Genomic DNA, 25,107 nt, shown 5'->3' on the forward strand with positions numbered 1-25,107 from the left:
GTTTAGGCATATTTCAATTCAGAATATACTTCAAGTTACATTGCTTATTATTTCTGAAGACCATTATTAATTAAACACCGATGTACAAAGAACAGTGGTTTAACTAAATTGTAAGTATTTCAGCGCTTCTCAGCACTTTAAAACCTATGGAATGTTCCATCTCATAATTTTATGTCATACCTTTTGTTATCCTAAGTTCTCACTCATGTAGCTAATATCTTGGCATTTTTGGCACAAAACTGTTCTTTGAGTACAGACCTGTGTGGATACGCAGTTAAGACTGGCTACAAGGGAGAAGGAACTCAGTAGAGGATGATGATCTTTCCCTCGCAGTAAGGCTGCTGAGCTTGGGAGTTTCTCTTAGCTTCCATGAAATACAGGTAATAATCCTATTGCTTGCTCTTGTAGGCAGCTTATGAAAGGCTCAGGCTTCACTTCTGCGTGTCTTCCTTAGAAATCCTTTCTCACACACAAGTCAAACAAAACCTGAATATTTTCTTTTCAAAAAATCTCAGAAATCATTTAATATGGATAAATGCAATGTTAGTTCTGTTGTTCTTTTTTTCAGCAGCACATCGAGAAGTTTGTAAATGTCCTGCTTTAATTAAACTACTGGGCACACTTGTATAATTAGCATTTATTAAGAGTTATCTCATGCTGTTCTTGCTCTTTGGTGAAAATCTGTGCAATATTAAATGAAGGGAGGAAGAGCACATAAGTACTCCAAGGTGCTGTTTGCCAGCTCCCTGCTTAGTTGCTTGCACTAAGTTAGTGCTCACTTGGTCTTTAAATTGTGTTATTCTGTGCGGGGAGAACAGACAGACATGCACCTTCCCCTTGCTCGTGCTGATTAAACCTGACAGGCCTCAGTGGAGGCATGTGCTGTTCTGTTCAGGGAGCAGAGAGAGTCTGGGATAAATACTGAATTAATGACACGCCAAGAGCAGTAAGATTGTGGTGTTTCTATAGGATGGATATAGTTGGAATGGGTTCCCGAAGACATTAAAAGCAGGACTGGTACTACTTAGCTTCTTAACAATTGTTTAAAAATAAATTTTGGAAACTCAAATATTAGTGCAATGATAAACAACAGTAGGCTGCAAATATGAACATTTAGTAGACTGTAGCAATTGGATCACTTGCATCCTTAATACAACCAAGCGTCAATTTACGAATCTGAAACCAGCTGTGAAAGACACTAATAGCCTGGAAAGCACTGGCCCTGGAATGGAATTGGATGACAGCAGAAAAACAGTGCAGCAGAACTGTTTACACCCCTTTTGAGGTTTACAGGTTTGACTTTGTGACTGGAAGATGATTTTAATCCCTGTGTTTGTTATTGGTGAGTTTGATACTGTTTATGGTGCTGGTCCTGCTTTAGACATAGGACCAAAAAAGTAATGTGAATGATAAATTAAATGTCTTATCTTAAAAGAGCTCAAAACAGGTAACTTGCCAGGAGTAAAACAGGGAGATGAGGTGATTGAAAGTGGGCAGTTACTTCACAGGAGGAAAACATGTTAGAAGACTATTTGGTAGAGAAAAGCATAACATGAATTGCATAACACAGCTTGTACAAAGCTGCAAACTGAAGTATTTTTAACCTGAAATCCAAACACATTTTTCAGTAGTTGAACTACTGGAATGAACCAACTTCGAAAATTAACTTCTCTGTGTTCTTTTTTTTTTTTTTGATTCTCACTGTTATGCTGGCTTTCTGTAAGATTTGTTTTAATTAAACCAAATTTACTTGGGTTTGCTAGTAAGACAAAGTAAAATAAGATGTCCTAATTTTTGAAAAGCAATTTACTTTGCCTTTGTCTAGTGATACTTGGAATTAAAATAAATGTATGTTTCATATTTAAAGGGCTGGAGATGTTATGTACATCACTGCACATCTTCAGTATTTTCATTACACATCTTCCAAAAAAAGTCTGCTGAACATCAAAGAACTCAGATTACAAACCAGAATTCATCTTCTTCACTTTTTACTTGCAACTCTTCTCCTTTAGAACTGGTCTTGTTCTGCCCATAATTGAAAAGCCCCCTGGCAGCACATCTGAATGTTAAAGGAAAGAAACTACTTTTAAATAGTTTTTAATCTAAAACTGAGAAATGAGGAGGGTATCTTAGTTCTTTTTTGTTTGCTGGGAGCTGTCTGCTCTCGAGTTAAATATGTGATCTATAGGCTGCCTGTGTTAGCTCTTTCAGAAGTATGAGAAGGTAGATGTGTTGGTATTCCACATTGCATTAAGATAAACCGGAAGAGACATTCTTATCTGTGGAATTAAAAAAAAAAATCCTTTAAGGAATCATTCTGGAAGACCTACTATTTTACATTTATAAACCTACATCAGTCCAAATTACTTTGGTAAGATCTTAGACCATTTAAATACTAATGAGCAAGAACTCCCAAATGGCAATAACCACGAGTCATTTTCCCTATATGATATTTTTAGCTGGTCTGAATAGAATAAATGACTTATGCAGGGCTGTGAAGTCAGTATTTATTTCGTAGAATTCTTAGTGTCTTACTAGGTGCTGATATAAAAATTGTGATTGCCTATTCTAGCAAAAAACAAACAAACAAGAATTCATAGTGTTTATTAGTTCTAACCTTAACACTACCAAATAATTGCACTTTGAGGACAAAATAAATTTTCTGAATTCTAAATTAAATTTTAATTAATTTTTTCATGGTAATAGCTGTCTATGGTGTTTTGAACCATTGGAAGCCTCAGAATTTGTGCCTGCATTGTGCAAACCCCAGACAGATGTTCCATTCCAGTGAACAGAATTCATTTCTGTTTATCTTGCAACTGTTCCTAATCAAGTTATATTAAATCATCATTAATCAGATGTTCACAATGTAAATGTCCCTACAGTCATCTGTGATGCTTTAGTTAATCCATTTTAAATTAGATTTCACAAATAAAAACTCAGCCTGAATGTGAAAATGTAAGTGCTAGTTTTTTGGAAAGCTTGCAATTAATAAAGAAAAACATAGATAAGGTATTTATTTCTACTTCCATTTGAATTCTTCACTTAGCAAGCTGATTCTTGTTATAAAAAATTTTCAATAGAGACATTTTCAATAGAGAAGTCTATGGCTCCAAATGAAAAATAGTGCTACCACTTTTTGTCCATAAATGAGTACCTCAATACATGTGAATACTAGTTTCCACTTTTTATCACTTTTTTAATGTTGGTTCTCTAGTTTTTATGTGTTTTGATAGTATTTTCACATGTATGCTCTCAGCTCTTTTACCTATAAAATTATATTCCTGCATATTTTTATCAAAGCAGTGCTACTTCCCATAGCAGTCCCCAAATCTTGTAGTCTAGAAGGAAACACAGAAAGCAGAGGGCAGAGCATAAGTGGATATATGTAAGTGGTTATGTTAAAATGTTTTTCACTGAATTATTTGCTCCTGCTCTTATAGTCTAATAATTTGCTTCATTTTCTAAGGAGTATTCCTGAACACTGTGTTTCCTGGAAACACACACAGACCTTAGACCCAGTTGGAACTCCATGGTAACCTTGGTCACCACACAAAAAATTGTAAGCCAGGATTTGGTCTCTGTGAAAGGAGTGAATGTTTCAGCTGGAGAGATCAGACGATTAGACTTTAAAAGGATCTACTTAGGATCCAGGTTCATTTTTTTCCCTCTGCCTTAAATCCCAACACTGGATAAGTTTGGATGAACCACTGCAGTTTTATTTTTGACACATCCCCTCACCTCCACCAAAGAACTCAATAATATATGAGGTTTACTTGGCTGGTAGTTTTTGTATTCCTGTCGTTGCAGAGCCCAGCCTTTGGAATACAGTTGTCTCTGGGTTTTTTGGGTTTATAGTAATGTGTCATGACTCGAACTAAGAAAGCAAGCTTAGATTGCACATATGGTGAGAATGCGGGCATGGTGTCAGCAAATAAGTAAATGTGAGAAAACTAGGACCTTGGAAGGATTTTGGAAGAACTTTGATTCACCATGTTTTTTCTCTAACCTGCACTGACCTCCTCCACACAGAGGCCTTCACCTTTTATTTACTCATCTAAACATTATTTTAATTTTGTATAGAAAGTCTCTTTAAGTTCTGTCTTCCTAAACAACTCCCTGGAGACTACTGGCTTGCCTGTAGGTACACATGAGAATAATTAAATGTAGGTTTGATGCTCAAATCCTACGGTTTTTTGTGGCTGATTTCATGTCTCTCATTGTGTCCACAGTTCCTAAAAATAGTGGCTGCCTGATTCTAGTTGCAATCTTTAGGTCCTACTGCAGTAAAACTTTGAAACAATAAAAAATTAGGTTCATGACTGCGTTAGTGGCTTCTTCAATTCCAGCTCCCAGTGGCTGGGCAAGTGCTGGGTCTGATATTGCAGTATCAGAACATGTCAACCTGGCAAGGTCTGTTTGCCTTAGTTGTCTGTATGGGCATTATTACCCAATCAACTGCGCAAGCAGAGAAGGTAGAGATGACCTGGAGTTAGCAATTTCCAAATGGCCTTTACTCGTAGTCAAGGCCAGCAGCAAACATGCATTTAGTTATATGAATTTTCTTAGAATGGTAGCATATCCAAGCTCAGACAGTGCTGCTGTCTTCATACAAGCACAGTAACTAAGTATTTATTAAATGCTGTTACAATAGTGAGATATCATTATTACAAAGAAAGTTACATTTTGCTAACAGACTTGCCACCAAGATGATTAGAGTGGTGGAGCACCTCTCCTATGAAGAAAGGCTAAGAGAACGTGAATTGTTCAGCCTGGAGAAGAGAAGGCTTTGGGGTGACCTCATTGCAGCCTTCTAGTACCTGAAGGGAACCAACAAGAAAGATGGAGAGGGACTGTTTACAAGAGCATGTAGTGACAGGACAAGAGGCACTTCAAACTGAAAGAGAGGAGGTTTAGATTGGATATTAGAAAAAAATTGTGTTCTGTGAGGGTGGTGAGATGCTGGGCCAGGTTGCCCGGAGCAGTGTAGATGCCCCATCCCTAGAAGTGTTCAAGGTCAGTTTGGATGAGGCTCTGAGCAACCTGGTCTAGTTGAAGGTGTTCCTGCCTGTGGCAGGGGGGTTGAAACTAGATGATGTTTAAGGTACCTTCCAACCTAAGCATTTCTATGATTCCCTGATACTCCTAGATGAACAAATTAGTCTCCTTTCCATAGAGTAACAGTGTGATAGGGATTTCTGTAATGTATTCAGAAGAGCTTGAAATTTTGTGTAGTAGCAGTAGCATTATTATAGAAAGCTTGTCCGCAGTTATAAGGATATTTAATTCCTGCAAGACAGGGTTGAAAAAAAATCTGTAACTATACTATCATAGTCACGGTCATAGCAAATGATTAGGGGGAGTTTTTTTCTCCTGTCTTTATCCTGTCATTCTGAGGGAGGAATAGATTATAATTCATATCAGGTATTTCTGTTAGAAAATCTTCAACAGATATGACAATAAAAGACATTGCCTTCTTACTGCAGCTATCATAGCACCACAGAGCTTGTGGTCTGCACTTCTCATGCAGGTGGCTACCCTCCTTTGATAATTGTCATTCGTTTCTTTCTGTTCTTGCCTCCTTAAACATCTGTTGCTGAAACTGAGGGAGTCCTCTGACAGCGAAGTTCCATTCTGTACTATCAGGGTCTCATCTATTATGTTTCACCTCATCCATTTTATTTGGTCTTCTGCAGCTAATGCTTCTGCTTGAGTAATGAGTTGCTTGGGTGGTTGATCACAATAGTTTGTATCTCAAGAATTCACCTTCTTTCTGAGAGCCAGATTTTTGTCTGTATTTAAGAAATTATTTGGAAGACATATACTAAAGCAGAAGAAAGGAAAACAACTCTTCTTCAACTCAATAATGAAAGATTGTTGTTTTTCATGCAAACGTCACTAATGGATTCTGCTTTCTATGCCCTGCACTTCCTTTTTTTTTTTATTTTTTCCATAGCTAAGCTAAATTTTTTATATCAAAGACCTTGAATCTGTTTTAACTTTTTTGACTAAGTGGACAATCATCACCTTTAGTCCAAGTTTAGGGCACTTTGGCAGTATTGCCATCCCAGTTTCACCCCAGTAATGTGATTTTAGCCATCATTGCAGCTGATCTGTCAACCCGTGACATGCCAAAAACTGCAGATATTGCAACCTAGCTGTGGGAGAACTTCCCCTTTCTGTTGTTTCTTCTCTTTCCTTTTTTTTTTTTTGTTCCTCTGCATCCTAAAGCAGAACAGTCTGGATTGTTGTAGAAGTCAGCAGGAATTTGTTCTTGTTCTGTGAGCCGACGGGTTGTCAAGATAAGGAAGTTAAAAGGCAAACAAACAAAAAAAATCTTGAGCAGCAAGAGTGACACTGCTTATGATCTTCTTCCTATGAGCAATGCCTCAGTTCCTTGAAGGTTAAACAAGGCCAAGTGCCGGGTCCTGCACCTGGATCAGGGCAACGCCCGGTATCAATACAGGCTGGGGGAGAACGGATGGGAGGCAGCTCTGTGGAAAGGACTTGGGGGTACTGGTGAATGAAAGGCTGGACATGACCCAGAAATGTGTGCTTGCAGCCCAGAAAGCCAAACTTGTCCTGGGCTGCATCCAAAGAAGAGGTGATTCTGCAGCTCTGCTCTGGTCTCCTGAAGGATTTTGACCAGATGTGGGCTCCTCAGCACAGGAACATGGAATGAGTTCAGAGAAGGGCCACAAAAGTAAACAGAGAACAGGAGCACCTCTCCTGTGAAGACAGTCTGAGAGAGTTGGGGGTGTTCAGCCTGGAAAAGAGAGGGCTTTGGGTGGACCTTAGAGCAGCCTTTAAGAACTTAAAGGGGGCCTGTAAGAAAGATGGGGACAGACTTTTTAGCAGGGCCTGTTGCAATAGGACAAGGGTATATGGTTCTAAACTGAAATTGGGCAGCTTTAGACTAGATACAAAAAAGAAGTTTTTTATGATGAGGGTGGTGAGGCACTGGAACTAGATGCCCAGAGAGGTGGCAGATGCCCCATCTGTGGAAACATTCAAGGTCAGATTGGATTGGGCTCAGAACAACCTTATCAAGTTGAAGATGTCCCTGCTTATTGCAGAGCGGGGTCTGGACTAGGTGACCTTCCAAGGTCCCTTCCAACCCGAACTGTTCTGTGATTCTAAGAATTGCCTGGCTGAGGCAAACCAGATGTGATGCACATGACAAATGAAAAGATGAAGGTTTGTGGACCCATTTGGACCACTGTCATCTGGGACAACTCTTTAAACAAGGACTTCATTCACCTTATTTCAAAAATTATGGGAATAGGTGTCAAGAAAGGGAATGACCCCCAAGACTAAAGCATAACCTTTGCCCATAGAATCATGTCTTTATAAATTTTGTTTATTATGACTGAATTTTCTATTGTATATTAGTGAGATTTTCATTTAGGGTAGAAAGTAATTCTTTCACAGAGGAGTTTTCCAGTTGTCTTCTGGTTTCTTTAAAATTATTTCTTTGAATGATATTATTAATGTAATTTCTTTCTGAAATTTGGGGGAAAGTAACAATGGAAGTAAATTTGACTTACACCTATAAGTCGAATGAGACAGGCTCTTCTTACCTTCTCTTAGTAGAGACTGTTTTTTTTACTCTCTGTATAAACAAGTAAATTAACAAAATTCTCATGCAGCATCAAATGCAAATATGTAGAAGCTTATTGGGATAAATAGAAAAATAAAACAAAAATGTAGTATTATAAATAGCAGTCGGTGACTTTGATTTGTGATTAGGAATTGGGATAGGTCTTCTCTGTTATATTTTAAAGTAAACAGAAAAGATGCAGCCCTGCACCTGAATGCTTACTGTAAATGGTTTGTGCAGGATGCATCTCACCAACTGATTTGAACATTATTGCTCTGATAGTCATGAGATGCTGCATAACAAAATCTAACGTCAGCAGACAGAAACATCTCTTCATATTCCATATTCCATATTTATGCATACAGCAATAGATAGAAAATCAGTCTTGGAATCTACTCTGATACGTATCTTCTGTAATTTCAAGTTAATAGAAATATACAGTTACTTTCTGCCCTTATAGTAAAAGTTATAGAGGAGACTTTCAAGAGCAGTACACATTGGTTTCTCTTCCCGTAGTGAAAGTTTTAGATTAAATTCCTGTTGATGTTGACAAGATGGGAAGCAAACTAGTGCTAAGTGTGTTGGGGAACTTTTACTGTGTAAGAACTGCAAAGAATTGGCTGGTAAATGTTTTCAAAAGTAAATGCTATATGAGTCTGCATAGATTTCAATAACTGAGTGCATGGGAGGAGAAAGGTAACAGTCCTGTGGTTAAAATGGAAAAGCAGAAGTTTTAGTTACTAGGGAAGTTATGAAAATAATTCATTTCAGAAAGAATTAGATGATAAACATTTAGTAGATCTGACCTAAGTCAAATATATTAGGTTTTTCAGCAAACCAAAAGACCGTGACAGCCAGTATAGATCAAATTAAATAAAATGCTATGCTTTCCATCTTTTGGTCCTTTAATTTGAAGTAATTTCAAAATGAAAGCTTTTTAAATGGGAAGAAAATCAGAAATGTGTCATTTTGAATATAATGAAAGGAAATAATTAATTTGCTTATTTCCAATCCAAGAATTTCAGCCCTATATAACTGTTTCAGTTGACTACAATGTGCATTGTTTCCCACAAAAGTTGTTGGCCAAAGTGTTTTTCCAAATCTGTGCAGTCTTGACTCCGTTGGCTTGTGTAAAAATTGCATGATATGATCCCTGAACCAAGAACACTCTCTCTCCAGGATCCCCTCTCAGAGTGCAATCAAGCACAGCAGTCTCTAGGACAGTTTCATTATTTATATGCTTAAAAGCTATTGTTCTTGTTGAAATCAAATTTTGTTTTTTTGAAAGCGGATGACCAAGACTGAATTCAAAGCTTGCATTTCTTTGATAGTCGTCAAAACTCTGAGAATGGAACTTATATAAAAGATTAGAGCACTTAAATGTAGGTTTCTACCTGCATTTATTTATGAGCAAAGTGCCCACTTCCCAGTCTATTCAGTGGAGTTTTAGGGTTTGATCAGGCTGCTGTCCCACAGTCAGATCCCAGAAGCTTTTTAGTCTCCAAAGACATCATGAAGTCAACAGATTTGACACTTGACTTTTGGGATGTATGTCTGTATGAAGGGAGTCTAGAGAAACATGGGATACTACAGGGCATTTCAAAGGTCTCTAGATACCTTTGGGGGCAAATGAGTCAAACCCCTTGTTAGTGCCATCATTTCACTTTAGAGATTTATTTGGCTTACCCTAAAGTAGTCACACCTGTTTTGGCAGCTGCTGGTGTTCAGCTGCCTGCATATACTGACCAGATCTCCACTGGCTATATGAGTTTTGAAACCTAATTCATGTATGGACACCTGTAATCTGGCTCTCACTTTGTCTGTCTGTCTGTCTGTCACTCTCAAAATAGGACTTCGAACTTTTTTTAAAATTTTATTTTCCTACAGTCTTTGGTGGAACAACATGATATTTTATTTTTCAGACTATAACATATTTTCATCTAGATATGTGGCACCATTTGTATTCTTACCATATATTCATTACAAAAATCTGTATTACACTGAAACCAAGAACTTGAAGTAAAGGCTATTAAGTTATGCAAAATACCTGCCTCAAAATTATTAGGATTATTCCCCAGATAAGCATAAAAATCAGTAAGAATCCTTAGTTACCTTAGTACCTTAGTTTCCTTAGTTACTTCTTGTTACCCAGAATGTTTTTGAGAATATATAAATTGTAATCATGGTTCTATGGTGCTGCTGATAGTTGCACATGTGTTTTATTTGGTAGGCTCCAGACACATTATACTCTGTATGGTTTCACTGGTAGTCCTCTGCACAAAGGGTCAAGGCTGACTGATGGTGCAGTTTGATGTACTGATCTTTATCAATAGCTGTAGTAGTGGGACACCTTGGATGCTGTTCAAGGCCAGTTTTCAAGGCTGAACATTATCACCTAATATCTTTGATCACAGTGGTGGCAAATATTTGCATAGTGCTTGCATGTGGATTCAGTCTGTTGTATTTTATTTACAAAGTAACTGTTTGGAATAGGGTCTGTCTGAGGTCTACTCTGGAAATTGAGCTTCATGGTTTCCACAAAACTGTGCTCTTACAGAGATCTCCTCCTCGTCTTCTGACTCCATCCTATCTCCTGAGAGTCACCCTGTCTGTCACTCCTTCCCTTAACCTTTTGTTCTCTCTCACTCTTTTGTTACCTAATGCAAGCTTACTTCAGTAGTGTTCATGTCATGTTCCTTTCTTGCTTCACAACTTGCTGAATGCACATTAAAAATCACATTCTGGAGCACTGCTTTTAAGTGCTGTTCTGGCTTCCCCAATTGAATTCATATCTGCTTTAATCAAGTGACACTGTTTCCCAATGTCTTTAGTTGGGTCAAGACTCAAAATCAGTACCTCACCCTCACCCTTGGTCACCCATCAGTAATCTCTGTCATTGTCAGTGGTACTTCTCTTCGAATGTTGTCTTGGCTTCTGAATAACTGCTGATAGGATATAGCCTTTCTTAGCCATTCTCCTAATAAAACATTCACCCACGTGTTTCCTCCTTGCACTGTAGCAATTTTCCAGTGTTCTCCTCTCCTGCTACATCCATTCATATTTTTGCTGCAAAGGGCATTTATCTATGCTGTCATCCCTTCTTTCTTGCTACCTTGTCCTTTATCCTTTATAGTAACAGATAAACTATGTTGTTTTGGGTTTTTTTCACTACCAAGGAGCTTCATAGCTCAATCCCCACCTATCTGCCATCTGGTATAAACTATCTAGTTCTCATGTTTTAGATCTGACCAGATCAAGATGCTTTGGTGTCAGTGATATACTTGACTTTAACCAACCTGCTGGTCTCTTCAGACCACTAGCTGACATGCTGGCAACACTGCCTCATTGTTTCCTTGCCCTCTCCTAGATGGATTGGTTTCACCTTGTCTTTTCCTTAGATTGTGACATACTTGGGAGAACCATGGTGGTTTTGTTCTGTGTTTGTACAATTCTTATAACAAGTCCTGATCTGTGTGGAAATAATATCAATAAAATAGATAACAATAGTAAAAACATTCTTAGCAGGGAAGGCCGGGGAATGTGTAATTTGTGCCACCAGTTAGCTTTAGAAACCACTCATGGGGCAACATGGGGCTGGCCCTACAGCCCTTGCTCTGTACACATGGAGCCTTAGCAGGTAGCTGGAGTCTTCTGAATTGCAGCCTGGCAACTACCTTTTGGCATTTCTGTTCCTCCAGGGGGAACCTCATGTCACCCATCTGCAGATACCACTGCAGTGTGGTGTATATCTCTGTATATCTGCATCCAGCACCCCAAGACTCTGGCTATGGTTTCTGCATATTCACAGAGTTTCTAGTGCTTTATCATATCACCGCATTCCAGGAAAAGTCCTCTGACTATAGTCTCTTCACAGACACAGGAGAAGCTCTTCTAACTGCAGACATGGAACTTCAATGGACAACAGTTGTTTAGCCAGGTCTGCTGTGTCTAAATAATGCATCTAAGAAGCTAATGTACCGAGAGTATGAGGCACAGTGAACAGAACTCATGTCATTGACTATTCCTTGCATTGTTAATGGATTCCCCTGTTGTTTTGAACACTGGCTTTTAATCCTCATAAGGATATTATTTCTTGTTCCAAGATCTTATATAAAAGAAATAAAATAGCCATGAAATGAGTCAGTTCAATGTGGAGGGTATATTTTTAGAAAGCCCCCCCCTTGACTGTTTGCTTTTCCCGAGGCTTTGCTTACTTGGGCAGAGCAGTGGAGCTGAAATGCTGTATAAAGCAGAGAGGAAGTCTTTGCCTCTGTAAGGAGCAATTATCTTTAAAGAAGGGAGCAGAACTGAGGTCACTGCAGGTCAGAAAGACCCAGTTCCCCTCTTGCCTGCTGATGCAACCCTTTGGCCAGTGTTCCTCACCCTGTGCTTCAAACCAGCCATGCAAGCTCGGGGGGATGAGGAACAGAGATTCCACAGGCACAAAATGTTCATATCTGTCTACAATTCCCTTGCAGGCTCTGGTTTACCTTCAGAATTTAGATGTCACAGGCCAAGATGAGATGGGGATCTGGCACTGTTCTCTCTATAAACAGTGAGAGGTGAGACTGGCCATGGCACAGCTGGCACAGACACAGGCACACCACAGGGGCAGCAGCAAGGACTGTCCCTGTACCCCCACCAGCCAGCACTCCACACAGGGTGCTTACCTGCAGCTAACACGAGGACAGAGCCTCCCAAAGCCCTCCAGAACCTGACAGAAAGCCAGTTGTTCTCTTGGAATGTGCAACCTACCTGCTGTAGGTTGAACACCTCTGAGAGCAAAGCTGTTACTTAGGAGCCTTACACAGATCCTGAGGAAGCTCCATTCATGTTTACCATACCCCTGGGTAAAGTGGACCTCTTGCCATACCAAGGGTGATGTGACCTGTAGCTTGACTTTTTCCAGCCTATGCTATTTAATGAACCTTTTGTGGATGTTTGTGTGTCTCAAGTCTGCAGTTACTGGAGGCTGAAAGATATCTAGTCCCCTTCCAATTGTCTATTACACAACTGTTACTGAGAAATAATTACATAGCCCATCACACTGAAGAGTTCTCAAAACAAGTGATTGAGTCAGCCAAAATGTTTTAATCCTTCAAAATCTCTATGGGATCCTGCTATCTGGTGAGACAAATTTCAGAAATTACTGTTATCCTTAAAAAGATAATTGGGGTCTGCAGTATCTTATTTATAGGTGAATTAAGTAAAATTAACTTTTCATTTAAAAAATCTGTGGCTCTTTAGTGAATTGTTCTGAAGTGACCTCTCTCTCCTTTCATGACACGTGGGCTGCTGAAGATCATTTGATTTGAAATGTGTCCCACAGAGTTGTCTGTCTTGGCAGAAAACAAAGTCAACAACAGTTAGCAAGCTGGGTATTTACACTGATAGCAGTCCATTTAATAGTATGTAACCTTTTTATTATTTATTTCTAAGGTTATTAGGAGGCAATGACTGCTTTTACCACCAAACCTCCTAAATGCAGCTAGGCATAATTATGATCAAGCCTTGTCTGTTTGCTGTTTAACTGTGTGGACCTGTGGTGTAAATGAGAGCAGATCATAGAATCATAGAATCATAGAATAGTGTGGGTTGGAAGGGACCTTTACAGGTCATACAGTCCAATCCCCTGCAATGAGCAGGGGCATCAGGAGATCTTGACCCTGTCTTCAGCCTGCTGATATGCAGCTGTAGCACTCTGTGCAGTTCCTAAATGACAAAAAACTAATTATGCTGCTACAGCTCTCTGTTTATGACAAGATGATGAACAACAGCTTCTGAAGCACTCTGTCAACAAGTAAGGTATAGTTATCACTAAAATTCATTTCAGGCTTTCAGAAAAATGGTCCCATGACTTTTCTTCTTTTTGCTTCCTTTTTTATTAGATCAGAAACTTGCAGGAAAGGTCTCATCATGTAAATAAAGTTTATTCTGAAGTTTCTAAAGTAAAATTGAAGAACTTTAGGCGGGGCTTGAAAATCTTTATTCAAAACCACTGTTCACAAGTGGAAGAGTGGCTGCCTGAAGTAAGCTCTTTTACTGGGTTCCTACAGTTCTGCTTCTTCTTGAACCCAAAAGTGCTGTAATTTTTACTGAGAAGAGCAGCACTTTGCATGCAGCTTTGACCCTCAGCCTATCTGGTCCATAGACCAGGATGTCCTCTCCCTCTGCCATTGGGAGCTCCTCAAGTCCCCACACAGTATTGTGACAGCTACTTCCTTTAAAAATTTGGCTAAGATGGTTTTAGCTTCATTCTGTCAAGCAGTCCCAGGCTGAACTTTAACCTCAAGAAAATCACCAGCGTGCTGCAACTCACAGGGGCAAGGTCCTAAGCCCTGAGAACCCCCCTCCAACCCTACCACTGCTGCCTTCAAGTGTGGCCACTGCTGCCTCGTGCTTATGTTGCTGCAAAGGGGCTGGTTCAGTTTGCTGGAGGCAGATGATTTGCCCAGGGTAGTTTTACAGGACCCTTAACATCCAGCAAAAGCTTATCTGGAGTAGTTTCTCTGTGGATGAATCCAGGCTGGTGATCAACAGCTGTGGCCAGCATGGTTTCAGAAATGTAAAACTGTCTTGTTTTCTGACAAGGTGTCTTGTTTCATTAGTAAGGTCATCGTGCCACCTCCGAGATGGCCAATCAGTTAAGATTTCTTTTAGCATGGAAACTGTAAAACATTTTCACTGCCTAGATCTGTTCAGTCAAAATACCTCCTGCTGGATTAGGAGCCACCTGCCCTTGCTCAGCTGGCTATGTCTTGCTCATAATCCCAAAATCACTCTGCAGAGGCACCTGACTAGCCCAATGCAGAGCTCATTTGGGTCAAAAAAATCTGTGCATTTAAACTCCTTGATATGCCTAATCTATGATAGGCTTACATGTCCCCCAGGATGTACTCCTTGCTCTTTACAGAACAACCACAAGGTTAGAGTTGTCCCTTGGTTTGAGGGAGAGACTGGACTCAGTAACCTCCTCTTCCTCAGGGCCTTCAATCCCATGTTGAAATTGAATCTTTCCTCAGCTAAGAGAGCACTTTAGCTATAAGGGCACTGTCAGGGTGTCATACAAATCATCCTGTTGAATCTGTTACATTTTTTCACAGAAAACAGGCTACAGATTCCCTGGGTAAAGGAGTGAATACCTTAGCTAACCTAGTGGCTAGGGTGCTCACCTGGGGGGTGAGATCTTTGCCCCCTTCTGCCCATATCTCTTTATGCATTTTACCCAGTAAAGTTTTTATTGTGAAATACTCACACAGCCCACAGCTGCCTGCTTCCCACCAGCCTGGATCTGACCACTATTTTTCTAATTGCTCTTATGGTCTTAAGTATAACTTTTTTTTTTTTTCCTCCTAAGAAAACGACTGCTTTTAGGAGAGGCATCAAAGAGAATTGCCCTGTTATAACCTTGTGGTGTTATGACACTGACAAGGCAGATGACTACTGATTGCTGAAATATTCGATTACATTAGCTGAGGCATAGTGCCACAGACTTTGTACTCTTTCTTTTCTCCCCTCACTTGCATCTCTGTGACCCTAGTAACAGGGGTTTAACTGAGGTTAAGAAATTAGCAGCCATGGCAGCAAACAAAAACATACTCATATATAACCCAATATTAAAAAAAAAAAAAAGGAAAGAAAAAAAAAAGAAGAAATCACTATTCAAGCTGTTCATTTGCATGTCTTTTTTCACAAAGTGAAAGCATACTCAGGGGCTTATGCTGGATCTTTTCAGCTGCATAACAGTAGGTCAAACATTAAAGAGTGTCACTGTGCCACAGAGTCCCCCAAAGATATGCTGTATACTCCTCATGGTACAGAGGTCCAGAACTAGCAGAAAAAGCTGGTTTCCTCTATTGTATACACTGAATATCAATCCACAGGTTATGGGTCCAGCCATCCTTGGAGAACTGCTACCCCAGCAACAGAGGAGTGGTGGCAGGCTGAGTGGTGAGGACCACGCTCCCACGGGAGTTTGGGCAGGAACACTTGAGTTGCCCCTGCAGGCCCCTATTTGGCAACAGTGCTGGTTTCTGCCAATTTATTACGATTCTACAGTTAAGTCAGTAGCCTGTCCACAATGTTCAGGACTCAACTTTAGTCTGTGGTGTGAATCCTGTGGTGGTTTTACCTTCCCCTGAGTTCTCTACTGTTGGTATTCCCTTTGTGTGTGAGCCAGCTGAGGCAGGACACAGGAACAACCACAAAACCGGGGATGAAATGCAGAGAAAATCTGGTTTTGTTAAAGCCAAACCATGAGTTTTCTAGCTTTTATCCTTCTAATACTCTCCCTGATCCTACTGGCGGAGGAGTGAGCGAGTGTCTGTGTGGTGCTTGGCTGCTGGCTGTGGTTAAACCACAGCACTTACCAGTGGGGGCATCCCCCAAGCAGCACCCAGGAGGAGGCCCACAAGCAGGGATGCAGGCACCATGGAGCTTGGTGCATGCTAGGGAATCACCAAACCTGCTCTTTTCACTTGTACATCAGGGATGTGTGTAGGTGTAGTTTACCATCATTTGATCTTTCCCACAGCAGGGCAGGAATCTCGAGCATGTTCAACAGGGTGCCTCTAAATCTATCACAGGCCTGTGTTATCTAAGCACTGATGTTGTTCAACACACAAGGCTAAACAATGATTAGTATGATGTGTGTGGGTTTTGACACCCCAGCTGCAAGCCACTTGAACGTGTTCACAATGCTCCTCACCAATCTTCCATTATTTTTCCACACTTGGGAAGCTGAAAGTCAGATCATGTCTAAGAGCTACTGAATACTTCAGTTTCTCATAGAACAAAGGAACTGAAAAAAAAAAAAAAACAAAAATCAAATCACAATCAGAAAAACCTGGAGCAGTCAGCTTGAAGGAGACAATGGGACATAAAAGAAAGCTTAATTTTCTAGGGAAAGTAGAATTAGTTTAGCAGTTGTCTTATCTTTTTTTCTGCTGTTATATGTTGAATTCCTGGTCATCAAGGAAGTGTATTTTGCTTAAAACATTGCATAGCCTTGCTACCCTCAAAAATGGTTGTTTTAAGCAGGAATTGTTTAAGAAAGGGGGAGTAGATACTCTAATGATAATAACATATTGCAGGGCACGTATAATTATGATGTCAGGCTTGCATGCATTCTCCAAATCAGATCTAGCTTACATTGAATGTGCTATAATTTATATAAATCATACAAAATATAATTGACAGAAGTATGAAAATAAGCTGTACTAAATATTTGCCTTACCAAGAGAACCAAAGTAATAATTCAGAACACTTCGCATTATCTGTAATAGTTTAATATTATACATATTGCAAATGGAAACAAATTGGTGTTCTCTGATCTCCTTTGAGAATGAAAAAATATTAAATAAAATTACAAAGGTAGCACATAGAAAATAAACAATCACACACTGCAAAATCTTTTTATTTACCTTTGATATTTAGCATCGTGGATAGTGAGAAGAGAAACTAATAGATAATTTAAAGCAGTTCTAGGACTCAATCCAAAATTCTAGGAAGAACTCTATCAACTAGACTTGATGTATTGCCAGAATGTGAAATTTGAAAATATGTAATAGCCCTGTATCTTCTTGTGTGTGATGAGGCTTACTTTTGAGTCAAGGACAAAAGGTCAGACCATAAGCCCTTAGAAACACACAAAACTAGGATAACAACTTTTTAAGTCCATTTATTCTTTTCATCAGCAATTGATAAGAAAGCTATTTCTTTCAGATGTTTCACTAAAAAATGGACTTTCGTGACATACAAATATCTGTCATTTGTAGCAGAGAGGGACGGGGATGTTACAGAGAACCAAATTATACTAACCCTGGAACAATTGTTCTTATGGACATGCCACCACTAAAAATGAAATGCAGGGGCATCCTACCCATGATAACTGCAATGGAATTAGACTAGGAAGACCTAAGGAGGCTTATGGAAATACAGAGTTTAGGCAATGGGTCAAAAGCCAGCCAGAACCACTGATGAACATAATGTGGATATTTATTCATCTCCATATTGGTGTTTGAGTTGGCTAATTTCAAAATGGTTTAGGGGCTTTGGATCAGTGCAGAAATCTTTGATAATGTTAAGATGTTAAAACAAGAAACAGTCTAGAAATGCATTTGGTTCAGCCGATATAATTTATTTTAATACAGTTACAAGTTTCTGAAAATAAGTATATTACAATGAATATAATACAAGTCTTGCAGTTTCACTTGAACGTGAACATTTTTGTAGGTTTTCTTCAAGTCTTTTTCTAGTTTTTCATAAAACCATAAAGGTACTTCCCCAGGAAACTCTTCTCTCCCCACTGTGAATCTACCTCTATACAACAAAAACTTTATTTCACCTGTGGGGAGAACCACCATCCCCAACAATTTCAGTTATAAAAAGGAATAAGTTTTAACTTATTAGTTAATTAGTTAATTAGTTTAATCTTGACAATTATTTTGAATTAGCTGATGAAATTCTAAGTAACTGTGGGAAAGTCAGAAAAAAAGCTGCTACTATACAAATGCAATTCAAAATCTTAAATTGCATTTCCAAATGATCGATAAAGAGGGAGACATTTTCATCAACACGGTGCATTAAACCCACTGCACGTTGGTACCATACTGGTAAACATTTTTCATTAGAGGGGCAAATTAGCATCTTCATATAGATTTTCCCCCAAGACTTGAAATGTTTCATTTGCATATATACATAAAATGTATATAAAGTATGTGTTATATAGTATATTTATATACTACATAGTCTATATGCATAATATAAAATATATACTCATAAGCATTTCAGTCTGTACCTGAAATCAATATCATTTGATGGCTGCAAAATACCCAGTCCTGCACGGGACTGATCTAGAGAAGGACATTTCACATTATTGTCCACAAGCTCTATCTCAAAATATGAAAGCATCAGAGTTAAAAATTGTTTAATTTCATGGACAGCAAATAACCTGCCAGGGCATTTTGCTATGCCTGTCCCAAATGGCATGTAGTAATACTTCAGCTTGCGGCCGTTGCGGTAGAAGTCAGTCTTTTCTTCTCCGTTCTCATTCAGAAAGCGATCGTATTTGAATGTCTGTAATTAAACACACAAAAGAGTCACTTGATATTTGAATGCCCCCAAAGACCAGATAAAGCCATTGAGACACAAAATGAAGGCTGGGAAAGCAGAGCCTCTAGCAGTAAACATCATACAGCGTGTACAGCTGCTTTGGAAAGGGTAGCCACTGAGAAGTTCTGTTATGCAGGACATGATCCCAGCTTCTTTGTTAATAACTCTTCTTTTCTTTCCTGATCTCTAAAAATAAAGATTATAACCTGCATCCTTGTCTGTGCAGCAGAACTGGAAGAATTCTCATTCTCTGCCTTTGGGAAAATATTATCCTTAACCTTGTCCTTCTTCAAAGACCCCCATAAGAGTGATCTTCCCTCCCTGAGGAAAGCAGTAAGTAGAAGACTCTTTGGGCTGGCAGCACACTTTTTGGTTACACTAAAAGACATTTTGCAGAGTGCTTGCACTGACTTTATTCTTTTTCTTGCCCAGATCTCCAGGTGTAAGAACAGACTGTCTTTGTAAAGGCCTGTTAGCCTCTGCCAGAGCTTCGTGTTTAGGGCACTTTGAAAAATACTTACCAAGGGATCAGCGTAGATTTCTGGATCAAAATGCAGCAGTTGAGGATAAAGAGCTACGACATCATCTTTGCGAATGTTGTAAAAATCGTTCTCTAAGTGCAAAGTGAAATCCTCCTTGGCAACTCGGAAAGTCATGGATGCACTCGATAGCCTCATTGCCTCCTTGATGATGCTGTCTGTTGGGAGAGCAAAATGAACGATTACCATGGAAATAGTATGTTTACATTCTTGGGGACAGTCATGCATATTGAAGTATTTCAGACCCATTATCAAACCCTGAATGTATTAGGAAGAAATATTTTATTTATAACTTTTTAAATGCCTAAGCAAGTATCTTTCTCATTTCTTTTTAGCATTTCTATCTGTTCTGGAGATAACACCGAGAACCTAATTGGCTTTCCCCTAGAAAAATGCTTATAGTTGATGCAACAGAATGTTTGAAAGTGAGACACTGTCATTCTGAGACAAAGAATGAACCAGTGAAAAATGGAAACATAACAAGAAAAAGAACCAGTGCAGTGAGCAGGATATTCTAAAACTTTAAGAGGTGCTGCATAGAAACCTGTGCTCAGAAAAGAAGTAATTTGGGTCATTTTTTTGTTTCAATATACGCTGACTTTTTTTTTTTAAAGCAAAAGTAGTGAAAATATAAACATTTTTTTATTTGAGCTAAAGACATAACCAAACAAAATGTTGTTTGGAATTATCCACAGATCTCCAATACTATGTTAGGTAGCTGTGTAAGAGTATTGGGACATGATATTACCCATGAAAAAATGCTATTCATGTGCATTTTCATACTCTCAGTACCACCTGGAACATTTGGAATCCTGATTGTGTTGGCTACTGCTAAGGAACATACACTTTCTTGTACTGTTTCCTTGCTAATTCCATAGCATGCACTTATATGGTAATAAATTGAAGACCATGGAAATTGTAGTGTGATTTCTGGTACTCCTGCATAAAATAACCATACCTAGTATTGGCATATTATCCAGCTGTTTTCGGTTCAAGGAAATACGTTTGCCATCTAAGCTGATATTCTCTTCAGCACTCTCCAAAATACTTCGCACTTCTTTGGTAGCAGCTCTCATTGCTTCTGGACTCCTAAGATCAAGAGAGCAAAGGTATAACATAATTTACACTTCAGAATGCTTTAAAAAGGTGTTTTGCCATTAAATTTCTTCCTGACTAAAAATTAGTTTGTTAGCTGACAAGTACAACCTTCTAAAATGAAAATGTTGCAGCAAAATGCTGCAGTTCCTCTTTATCGTGTCTTGGCAAAGGTATGATAGCTCCAAAAAAATAAAAAAAAGAACCCCAAATATTTGATTTTGTCTCCAATGGCAAGATGGAAAGTGGGACAGAACTGATGTGTGTAACTCGGGTAATAAATAGCAATGTCACTAAAAATCAATGCCAAGAATAAGAAATAAACCAGCCAGTTGTAGATTAGGAAATAGCCCTGCTGCAGTTAGAAAGTTTAGGAACAGGATTATAGATCAGTTTTATAACATCATTTATGTTGTCTGGTGTGGCAATATTCTGTCTAGCTGAAAAGAGTCTTCCCAATACTAAAAGCCCACATAGTATCTTTCACTTTCTAGACTTTCTTACAGACACGGAATACATAAGCTATGGTAAAATACATATAGACAATAAAACAGGATGCAATAGTGTCTTGATGAAGGCACAATCAGGGCGTTAAAAGACTCCAAGTCCAGAAAACCTAAAGCAAATGCATTCTGGGAGTGAAAATCAGTAAAGAATCTCACAGATTAGCATTGGCAGATAGATATGAGGGTGCTAAATAAATGTGTCAGCAATTTAGACACATACTTCAGAGTCAGTCCTGCTGAAGTAAATTATACTCTGCAGAGGCCCACTCTAAAATTCATATTTAATAGTATTATCTGAACTGTGCACTTGTCTCATGAGTAACAAGCTTGGCAGCTGCAGTCTACACTGCAACCTCAGTGGGATCTATCAATGCATAAACTGTTTTCTATTAAGTACCTGTGAAAACAATAATGAAGTTAAAGCTCATTTTGCTTGCTCAAGTGAGATGGCCTAAAAATGTCCAGTTATATTGGGAGCCTTTAATGCAATTAATGCTCTGACTGCAACTAGTACTTTTGATGTCACATCATATAGATTTACTCCAAAGCTTTCTTGGCAAAGTGTAGCATTGCCCTGGAGTGTTGTTTTTTTTTAAAAAAAAACTCTACAGAGTTGCTCTCTTCTATCACTACGTGGCCTCAGATGAGTGAAGATGGTTTCTGTGGAAGTCCAAAACAACACACCATGTCTGTTGCAAACAGTAAGTTTTTTAACACTGATGGAGTATCAAGCCATGGAATTGGCCTGTATTAATGGTTTCTGAAAGACAACAAACATTTTTATTCTCTGGGAACAAGAAACATTGGGACTTACTTAAGAAGAAAGAATAAGGTCCAAAATGTGGCAGGAATGGTGTTGGCTTGAGAGGCCCAGAGCACTGCCACATGGGTCTTTGCTTTTTCCATGTCATCGAAGGTTGACAGAGTGTCGTTCAGGAACATGCGGAGGGTGACAAGCTCAGAGAGGTTGTCCCTTTTCAGGAGGTTCTTGTGGAGGAGTGCCTCTCCCAGCTTCTCTCGTGCACTGTGGGCACTCTTGAAGAGGTGGATGGGCAGCCCTGCCACAAGGGCTGGAAAAATCTTATCAAATTCCTTGAAGTTTTCAAGGGCATTTAGGATATGAGCTCTCTCAGTTTCCTGCTTTGATGATAGGTTTTTGTCATTATTTGAATTAAATTCTTTACCAAAAAGTGTTAAAAAGCCAGACTCAAACATGACCTGGCAACAGAACGTATAAAGTCCTTCTGTCACCCAGGTATTAGACTGAAGTTTAGGTGTTCTTGACTGCAGCATGACATACTGTAGGTTTTCCATCATTGCTTCAATGAGGGCATCTAGGGCATTGCCTTGGAGGGTTCTAATGAAAGTCTGATGAAAATTTTCAGTGGTGTTTCCCTCTGCTGGGTCAATGCTACCATGCCCAAAAGCCTGTCACAAAATAAATTGTATGCATGATAAGTAAGGCCTGTCATAACCCTGATGATAAAGTCTAACAGAAATGAAAGACAAAGTATAACTTCACAGCTTAATAGAAGGAAGAACACATAATAAGGGCTATTAACACTAGAACTGATACTTTCTCAGTGATCCACAGCAGTGAAGTAGCCAATGAAAATAGATTCAAATAGATGCTTATAAATAAATGGTCTGGTTACCTACACCTTCATTCAACTGCCATTGACATCAACAGGAGCCTTTTTTCTTACTTCCATAGCAGTTTGACTGAGCTCCTACTGTGATGCATAATTTTTTAAGGCATTTAGACCAAATCTTCCAAAGTAGCGAGAACCTTCTGAAGGTTTCAGATTCAGCAAGACACATTGTCATTTTGCAGATGGTGCTAATTGTGTTTCTGCTTTAACAATTTGGGATATTAGGTTGCTAAATAATGTGCAGTCTTAGACAATCCAAATCACTGCAAACTGCCTTTCCACTAAGGAAAGGAAAAAAAGACCACAATGTTTTAAACCAGTAAAAGTGCAGAAATGTGAAACAAATTCTATTTCAAAGGCGTAGCTATGCTTATAAGAATTAACTGGGTATGTCAGCAGACACTTTGCATGTTAGATATTAAAACCAGCAGTACCTTGGCAGAAGTAGCAAAATGGAACTTCTTCCAGTCCAAATGTTTTCCCTGGCGCATCAATGCACAGTATGAAAAAGGGTCAGTGAGGAAATGAATGTATTTCCCCGCTACATGACAAGTGAAGATGTGGCCATGCTTCTTCTGCTTTTCTTTGAGGAATTCAAGGGGGTTGGCACCAAACTGCAAGGCACAGCCCAGGTACGGGAGGAACCCATTTTCAAGTGGTGGCTCACCTTGTCGCCTACAAAACAAAAGCTGTATTATAAAGATCACTTCTCTGGGACTACCAGGTAAGTCAAATATTGATGTTAGGCTTTTTGTAATGTAAAAAAATGAAAAAAAAAAAATTCCAAACAAATAGTATATTAACAAATATTTTTCTCTCCTTTAAGGGCTAAACCCATTGTGAGGTCTATTCTATGTAAGGAAGAACAACTTTAACAACCTGTACCATTCATAAACATAATAAAACACAGTTTGATTATATAATCTTTCTTTTCCCTATATCAGAAGCATATTTTTCACCTGTTTAAATGCAAAATTGTTGCCATACAGAGTTATGCAATTGTGACATTAATAAATAATCCATCACACTAATATCATCTGATACATTTTTGGGCAATGGTATCCCTGATTTCATTTGAATACCAAGTGGAATAACTTTTTATTGCAGAAATGTTGTTATTATTGGCATAATCCACTAATGGACCAGACCTTGCTGAAAACAGTGGGAACTTTGCTATGATCTTCAGTAAGCATAAAAGTGTCATCAAGCACATTCTTTAACTTAAGCATGTGCTTAAAGTGAAGCATATGCTTAAATAATTTTATTTTCTGATTCAGAAAACTTCCTTCCTGTATAAGGATGTCATGGCTGCTAAAATAACTTTCATATAGTACTTTAGCTTTTCCAGTAAATTATTAAAAGTTATTATATGAATATATAATATAAATATATAATTAGATATAAGTAAGTATTAGCTGTGATTACAATACAGGTAAAACTATCATCCAGAACTTTAGGAAATCAGAGCATGCATATTCATATTTTAAATACCTCATTTATGCATAGATTTGTATCTACAGCTACCTTTATGCATTACTACACTGTTATTACAAAGTTCATATACAAAAATTCTATGAAAAGACCAAACTACAGCATTGCCTATGCTATCTTGCATCTGTCCATCTGACAGTCTTAAGATTACAGTTCTTTTAGTTATGTACATGGTACATTTGACACAATTAAAGGATAGGTACACTGAGATGCATGTACAGACAGATTCCTTACCTTCTTCTTCTTCCTAGAAGAAAACAAAAGGCACAACAAAGTATTATTGCTGTTCCCCAGATCCAGGATGCTAGGAACATTTCTGGTAATGCCCAAAAAACTTCCAAGGGGAGAACTGGTAACCACCAGTATGGCAGGAGAGGTGACTGAGAATGACAAACAAGACAGGTCACGATTTATATACAGTGGGTGCACCACCACATCTGATAGCACTAAATCAACCTAGAAGCTATTGATTAACCATTTCTGGAGAGAGCTTGTTCTGACTCTGTTCTGGCACCTTTCTGCAGAGATCTTCGCTGGATTGATGCAGACAGTTGCAGATCTGGCCTTGAGCTGGTCACATATCAGTAGTGGTTCCAAAGTAACCACACAGCTGTAATAGTTGATAATGTGAAGGTCAGTCAGGTGTATTTTGATTAATCCTGCAGATTTACCAATTGCAGTTTATGGTTCAAGTTTAGCAATATATGAAATGGCTACTGACCACTGTCCAGAAGATTCAGACTCGGCTAACTGGTGACTGCAGTTTGTGCTGTCCTTCAGCTGCCAGCCTGTTCCCCCTCCCTTCTCCTTCTTGTGGACTGGCCTGGCTCTGGTGTGCCACTGCAAGAGGGAACAGCAGGGTTCAGCTGTTGGGTAAAGTGATGGCTGCGGAGGTGGACTCACTTCCTCTAATAACATTTATCTGTAAGAAAGGAAAAAAAACGGGCTTTCACAAAATCACGGAATGAATCATAGAATCATAGAATGGTTTGGCTCGGAAGGGACCATAAAGATCGTCTTGTTCCAACTCCCTGCTCTTGACAGGGACACTTTCCACTCGGCCAGGTTGCTCAAAGTCCCATCCAACCTGGCCTTGAACATTTTCAAGGATG

At 38.9% G+C, this 25,107-nt stretch overlaps 1 protein-coding gene across 1 annotated transcript; it reads right to left on the reverse strand.

Annotated features, from left to right (window-relative positions):
* Positions 1-17,717: 17,717 nt before the first annotated feature.
* LOC127462935 (cytochrome P450 7A1) lies at positions 17,718-24,407 on the reverse strand. The gene is made up of 6 exons (XM_051771868.1): positions 24,230-24,407; positions 22,939-23,179; positions 21,667-22,280; positions 20,210-20,340; positions 19,234-19,409; positions 17,718-18,676 (listed from the first exon to the last, which is right to left on the reverse strand). Exons 1-6 carry the CDS (start codon positions 24,307-24,309, stop codon positions 18,377-18,379), a joined length of 1,542 nt encoding a protein of 513 aa, XP_051627828.1. The 5' UTR covers positions 24,310-24,407; the 3' UTR covers positions 17,718-18,376.
* Positions 24,408-25,107: the final 700 nt, after the last annotated feature.

The sequence above is a fragment of the Manacus candei genome, unplaced genomic scaffold (genome assembly GCF_025592945.1).
Source record: "Manacus candei isolate 608988 ecotype Guabito, Panama unplaced genomic scaffold, ASM2559294v1 h1tg000008l, whole genome shotgun sequence".
Lineage (NCBI taxonomy): Eukaryota > Metazoa > Chordata > Aves > Passeriformes > Pipridae > Manacus > Manacus candei.